At 34.2% G+C, this 7847-nt stretch overlaps 1 protein-coding gene across 1 annotated transcript in view; it reads left to right on the top strand.

Annotated features, from left to right (window-relative positions):
* Nucleotides 1-7847, top strand: part of LOC107562900 (dihydropyrimidinase-related protein 3-like) — a 29577-nt gene that overhangs the window by 1869 nt on the left and 19861 nt on the right. The window contains exons 2-3 of the mRNA XM_016247654.1: nt 5495-5583; nt 6482-6666. Coding sequence (XP_016103140.1) covers nt 5495-5583; nt 6482-6666 — 274 coding nt within the window. The remainder of the gene's footprint in view (nt 1-5494; nt 5584-6481; nt 6667-7847) is intronic.

The raw sequence follows: 7847 nt of genomic DNA, 5'->3' as shown, positions 1-7847 counted from the left end.
TATCTATCTATCTGTCTGTCTGTCTGTCTGTCCGTCCGTCCGTCCGTCCGTCCGTCATCTATCTATCTATCTATCTATCTATCTATCTATCTATCTATCTATCTATCTATCTATCTATCTGTCTATCTGTCTATCCATCCATCATCTATCTATCTGTCTGTCTGTCTGTCTAAAACCAATATAGCCTAGATTCTGTACGTAATAAAAAATAAAGTATGCTAATTTTCTTCTGTAACGCTCTGTATCATGTTACATTGTTGTAGGTTTTTGTTTGCAACAATCATATTTACTGAAAATCTGTAACTGAGGCTTACACGTTTCCTGTGAGGCTTGCTATTGTACTTTTATCTCAGTTTAAGCTAGTTTTGTTCTTGGTTAAAGAGAGATGTTCTTCATTCACAAAATTGACATCCTTTAAGCAATAAAGCAAATGGTTATGTCATCCTGTGTTAATTGTGTCCAAACATAGAAACCTTACTTGACATAATAGAATGTTTAAATTGATATTCTGCCCATACATAATAATTTTTTTATGAAACTTATTTTAATTATACAAAAACCAACATTTAGTTCCGATATCCTGTTAAATTAATTTTTGTATACATTTTTTATATTTATATTTTTAGGTTATATTCTGTGTTTTTATTACTCAAACCAGGGTTATTCAAATATGGATTCATAAATGTATTAAATTGTATACACTGCCGTTCAAAAGTTTGGAATCAGATTTGGAATAAATTTTTATTACTTTTTAAAAAAGTCTCTTATACTCATCAAGACTGCATTTATTTGATCAAAAATACAGAAAAACAGTATTATTGTGAAATATTATTACAATTTAAAATGTTTTATTTCAATATACTTTAAACTGTAATGTATTTCTGTGATGCGCAGCTGTATTTTCAGCATCATTCCTCCAGTCTTCAGTGTCACATGATCTTCAGAAATCAGTATAATATGCTGCTTTATTATCAATGTTGGAAACTGGTGTGCTGCTTAATATTTGTTTTAGAACCTGTGATTCTTTTTTCAGGATTCTTTGATGAATAAACAGTTAAAAAGAACAATGTTTATTCCAAATAGAAACCTTTTGTAACAATATAAGTCTTTACTGTCACTTTTGATCAATTTTACACATCCTAGGCTGAATAAAAGTATTAATTTCTTTAAAAAAAAAAAAGTACTGACCCCAAACTTTTGAACGGTAGTGTCCCACATTGTGATAAAAAAAAAAAAAGTAATATCCTAATTTATTACAAAATAGCCTACAGGTTATTTTAAAATATGAGATTATTTTCTAGTGGTTGCACATCTCATTTATTGCAAAAGAAGAAAGTTTGAGAGTGTCCTTGGTGAAGATACTGTCAGGTGATATGCTGGAGTCTCTTATTGTGTGGACTTGATTTTATAGAAATGTGGCTGAATCCAGCTAACCAGCAGAAGAAACTCTTCCTGGTGTAAGCAGTTCGAGAGAACCAAAATATACTAATTAATTTGCTCGTATAATCAAATTCATGCTGACTGGAATACATTTGTTACCGTTTACAAAGTGTCTCTACTCAGTCATTTTGTATGTTTATTTATTTATAAAGAGGGTTAATACTCCAGACGGATGTTTAAAATATATATATGTGGCATAAAAACAGACCTTATCTAATAATATTGTGCCCCAACAATTAATCATTCATTTTTAATGCCTAATTATGTGTGCTTAAATATTAGTTTATATTCCTACATCTGCAGTGCATAATAATTTCACTAATTTAGTATGCAAGTTTGCATTTCTTTCCAATGTAAATATACGATCTTCAATATATGTGGTGTTTCATATAATATTTAAGTTATATGCATGGAAAGTCTTCATATATACAGTACTTGTTCTGAAATTGATGGCACAGACTGAGAGTCTTAATCAAGCATCGCCATCTAGTGGAGAGGAATTATTGCTGACTCAACAGCAAGCTTATCCAATAATTAAGAAATGTTAACTAGTACCCTTTTATCAGTGCATTGGCTGATCTAGATGTATAATGTGCAGATACTGTACTGTGTCATTACACATTTTATACAGTTAAGTCAGTCAGTGATAAATCAATAAGGAGTTTAATGCAGTTGCAGAGGTCACGTTAGGTCAAATGAAAGTTGAAATTCTCAACCCAAGCATCCCTAAAGAAATGTAATTCCTCTGCGCTACACAGATCTGGACTTATGAAGGCTTTCAAGTTCTTTATATTACTGCTGACAGACACATTTCTCAATACTTAAGTCACTTTTCTAAAACTCTCCTAAGCCACTTTTGTCTTGGCACAGCAGATTCAAATTGCTCTAAAACTACCGAAACACTTCATACATTTCCAAATCCAGATCATTCTGATCCACATGAAGCTTTCTGAACAACTGGCCCCTGGTGATTGTCAAAACAAACCTGTGATATTAACATATTATTATTGCTTTATCAGAAGGGAGTAATTATGCTTAACATAGTGTGGATATAAATTACTGATCCACGTAATAAACTTCGTCTGATGTGAGAAGTCATGTAGCTGATCTGGAATGAGAGAAATGCAATAGAAATCTTTGTTTTTGTGTGTGTGTGTGTGTGTGTGTGTGTGTATGTGTATGTGTGTGCGTGTGTATGTGTGCTTGTTTTGACTGTACTTGTGAGGACCAAATGTCCTCACTTATATTGTGAAATACTTTGTGTTTGTGTGTGTGTGTGTGTGTGTGTGTGTGCGCACGCGCACATTTGTTTGTTTGTGTGTATGTGTGTGCGTGTGTGTGTATGTGTGTGTGTGTATATGTTTGTGTGTGTGTGTGTGTGTGTGTGTGTATGTGTGTATGTGTGCTTGTTTTGACTGTACTTGTGAGGACCAAATGTCCTCACTTATATTGTGAAATACTTTGTGTGTGTGTGTGTGCGCGCACGCGCACATTTGTTTGTGTGTGTGTATGTGTGTGCGTGTGTGTGTGTGTATGTGTGGTGTGTGTGTATGTATGTGTGTGTGTGTATGTGTGGTGTGTGTGTGTATGTCTGTGTGTATATGTTTGTTGTGTGTGTGTGTGTGTGTGTGTGTGTATGTGTGTGTGTATGTGTGTGTGTAGAGAGGGGTGGGCTCTGCTCAGACAAAGAGACACATGGCAGGGTGCAGCTCAGCAGCTGTTCTCCGGTCCACACTCCTCTTTTGCTCATCATCACTGTGGCACTCTCTGTCTAGGCCTTGATTATGAAAGTCTTTGCCCGCTGGTAAACATGCACCTTCCCTACAGATAAACTAGACAGCATTCTCTCTCTGCATCTGCTCTGTGAACACATTCCAGACACTGAAACAACATTCAGTCTTAAAGACAGCGAAGCAGGGAACTAGCCTTTGTAGAGAGTTTATAGGATTGTCTAAAACGTATTTTAAAAGCTTCCTTTGTGAAAAAGAAGTGCGTTTAATTGCATTGAATGTGCACTTGTAGTTCACTTCAAACCTTAAAAGTATATTTTAAAAAACGGTACATGCAGATAACATAATAATATTAATGAAATGAGTGTTTCTTAACACACTTTTAAACACTTAAATAGTGCACTTTGTAATACTGTCAAAATAAAAGTTTTACTTTAAATGACATTTTAAATGATTGTTTCATAATCTTTTGTTGTGTTTTGAAAGATATACTTCATTGTTTTGTTACAAATATTTAATTAGAAATATATTTAAACACATAGCACACAATAAATCACAATAAAGTAAATTTTAATTAGCCAGAATTGCTTGTCAGTACATTTGACAGTAAACTTCAACCATAATTCATTTTAGCGTTTTGAAATTATGAAATTGCCTAGATGTACGTCAGAAAGGTTTCTTAAATCCAACTAACTGCACTTAATATAAATGTTAAGTGTAACACCTTTTCATTTAATTCCAAATAGCATTGATTTAAGTGTCCCGAAAACATTACTTGTAATTCACACTGTACATATTCTTTTAAAGTGTATTATTTACATGAAAAATTGTCTTGCTCATTTTAAAAAGCGTTTATTATCTTCATTTATCTTAATTGTCAGGAATCATTTGACAATCAGTGCCTCTGTTTCCATAGGTGAGTGAAAACATGAAAACTAAACTATTTAAGTATGTATGTAGCTGTCTGTCTGACTCCAGCGTTTGCAAGCTTTCCGATTCATTAACAAATGATTCTTTGGAGTCGGTTCTTTGAAATGAAACCGATTCGTCGTTCTCAAAGTAATAAAGGTTGAGTTTAGTGTTAACCGGGTGAAGAAAGTAGGGCCACTTATTATTATTATTACTAGCCTATTACTGTTATGTGTAAGAAAAATGCAATTATTGCTAAATTAATTCTTTGTTAACTTTGCAGTAGCCATGATAATGAGCTTTTGTTATTAGCTTCTACTCTAGCTACTATATCAGTATAAGAGATGGTGCAAATAAATTCTGATTACTTAAAAATAGAATATAATAAACGTTTATTAAAACATGACATTTGGGTACTCGTCGTAAAAAACAACAACAATGAATCAAATTTTGAACCGGTTCAGTGACAAGAACTGTTCGAGCGAACCGATTCGATTAAATGATTCGGGCTTTCTAACCCTGAAGTTGGCGCCGCCTGGTGGTAGAAATCACACATGACACCTGGCTCATGCCATTTAGCTTATATGATTTGTACAGAACCAAGGAGAGTTTACATGCAAGTGGTTGGGGAAATTCATCCAAAATTATACAAAATATTAATTTAACAACAACACAACCAACGAGTTTTAGCATTTAATGAGATTTGTATTATATACTGATTTAAACGTCAGCCTTTTGTGGAAATGATGAGTGCTATAATGAATCTGTCACAAAATGCTCTTCCAATCGCAGAAATAATACAGTTCAGCCTTGCATAATACAATGCAAGACCGCATTAATGTAGGATATATTCATAATAATCTGTAACAGCAACAGTGAAGGCATTAATAATGTGTTCTTGCTTCAGTTCTGAACAGTTCAAAACTGAAGTTTTATTATAATATATATATCAATCATTTATGTTTCAAAGTTGCACTCATGGTTTCCTGCTATATTGATTTTTATGCAACGTGTTTTTGATTCTCCATGTTCTTTGTGTTACATTTGATGTTTATTACATTACTATGTCCACTGGCACTTCACTGACCGAGGTTCTTCTGTGTAATGGATAATAAGATCTGCTGTTGATTATTTAGCTATTAATTTTATGCTTCACCAGTTGTTGGAGCCTTAAATCGAACGAATTTAAGGCTCCAAAAATTCCATAAATTCTCCAAAATTTGTTTCTGAAGCAAATAGTTCTAGAAAAGCAATCTGTGTAGAGCTTGTCACTGAGTTGACGTTGACAGCTCATGCAATTTCAATTAATATGATTTACCATTTTGCAATCTAAATATAAATTATAAAGTGTGAAAATGGTCATTTGTTTTGCAGTCCAATTAAGTATCCGCATTCTCACTTTTATGTTTTCTCAGAGTGAGAGGCTCCTGATTAAGGGCGGTCGGATTGTGAACGATGACCAGTCCTTCTATGCAGACATCTATATGGAGGATGGAGTCATCAAGTAAGCTGAGTTCATATACAGTACAGCCACACTGATCTAAATCCAGGTTCTTGAAATGAAAGCCAAACCCATATGTATCAACATTGTTGATTAAACTCACATCAGATTTTCAACAACCGCTTCACCTAAGGCAACTGATCATATTTCCATTCATATTTCTTGAGAACGGCTTACTCCTGCTTAGAACAAATCCGGCTAATATTTATATTTCCAAAATTTTGTATATTTCCATAAAATGTTATGCGTATTTCATTAAAAAACTAAACAAAAACAAAAACCTTGTAATGTGTAATCAAAATGCCATAACGCAAACATATGAGAGTGTAAGTGTTACATTGAAAATCTTTTGAAAACAATAGAACAAGCATTTGTACATATATAATTGTAAAATTTTGAATACTTTATTAAAAAACTAATGTTAACTGTACAAAATTCTAGTTATGAATATATATGTATATATGTGACCCAGGATCACAAAACATGTGTGTGTGTGTGTGTGTGTGTGTGTGTGTAGCATAGGTTTTCTTGCGATTACACCATTTGACAGTCTTATCCAATATCTCCATGTAATAAAAAGGTCAAATTATTGATATTTTTAATATTCTGGCCATTACTCATCAACAGGAGGGTCTACAGGCGTCTACAGACCAAAGATGTTCAGTTACTGATAATATTTTAAATATTATTCTCATAATGATAGTTTTCACTTTAAAAAAAAAAAATTCAACCATTTCTTCCTTATGATCTAAGAACAGTTATACCACATTGACATTTTTAAATGGAAATAAGAAAAACAATCATAAACAAAAATGGCTATTTCCTCATCGATCCATTAACATTTATATCATAGTGTAATTAAAAATTGTCTTTCTGAATACCATCTGCTGTCAATTTTCAGGCAAATTGGAGACAACCTGATAGTCCCAGGAGGGGTGAAGACCGTTGAGGCCGATGGGAAGATGGTGATTCCTGGAGGAATTGACATCCACACCCACCTACAGATGCCCTTCAGGGGGACGAGCACTGTGGATGATTTCTCCCAGGGCACCAAGGCTGCTCTTGCTGGAGGAACCACCATGATCGGTGAGATCTGTGGTCGATTGCCAAATTTATCTGCTGGCATAGGCAGCACAAAATGAATCCCCATGGCTCCTGATGATATATTGAGGTCTTACGAAGCGAAACGATCAGTCTGTGCAAGAAACTGAACATTATTTACAACATGATTACCTGTAATCCAGAGCCTCAGGCAAACGGGGAAATATGATTATTTTCTGTGAACTGGTTTGTTTGTTTCAATGAACTAGTTGTTTATGTAATCATGCAATGACGAACGTATACACAGTTCTAATATTAAAGCACCCAATAATAATGATGTGAAATGTGGATGTTTTCCATATCTAATGCATATAAAGTTAATAAACTAGTCTTCATCAGCTCAGATTTTTACATAAACCATGAGAAACCATAAAAAGCTGTAGAACCCTGTAATATATGAATTAACTGGCAACAATATGATTTAATATTGCTGAATGAACCTAAACGTCTACTAAAAACGACTTTATACAGATTAAATCAGGTCGAAATGTCTCCTTAGCATAACAGATGCAGGTTAACACTTTTTGCAATGAAGTGCTATGATTCCCAGACAGGAGAAAGTGTGTGTGTGTGTGTGTGTTAATGAAAAGGGATAAACATTGACAACAATATTAGGCTTCCGGCGACCACACAAAGCTCCTTTATGCGGCGCACGGTAAAATTTGAGTTGTGTGGAAAGACAGCAGCCCTTTCTGACCTCCGCAGGGTACAGAGCATGAAGAAGAAGTGTCAACAGCTGGTATAAAAGAGTGGCTTGTTGTGCAGTAAACGCTGTGTTAGCACTGATTCATTTTAGAGTTAAAAACAGCTGTATATATCCCTTTGTTCCCAGAGGAAGTGTGTGGTAGATCAGACATGGAGATAATATGGAGACAATGAAGAAGCAGTGAAAATACTGAGAGGCTCCTCGCTGAATCTCTGTAGAGCGTGGCTTAGATTGGTTTACTTTAGATAAGAGAAACAATGCTGAGAAGAAGCTAGCAACTGATCAGATGTTCCTGCACTAATGGGCCGGAAATATATGCTGTAGTAATTCAGTCTGATTCTGATTCTAAAATGATTCATTATATACATTTGTTTTTCATATTAATAAATGCGTTGACCAACTTTGGAAATCAACGTTTCTAGACAAAAAAAAATAAACGTTTTTTAGACAAGGACAGTGA

The sequence above is a fragment of the Sinocyclocheilus grahami genome, unplaced genomic scaffold, assembly GCF_001515645.1.
Source record: "Sinocyclocheilus grahami isolate Dianchi unplaced genomic scaffold, SAMN03320097.WGS_v1.1 scaffold847.1, whole genome shotgun sequence".
Taxonomy (NCBI): domain Eukaryota; kingdom Metazoa; phylum Chordata; class Actinopteri; order Cypriniformes; family Cyprinidae; genus Sinocyclocheilus; species Sinocyclocheilus grahami.
The sequence above is the reverse complement of the archived record's forward strand: the minus strand, read 5'-3'. Positions and strand labels throughout refer to the sequence as shown.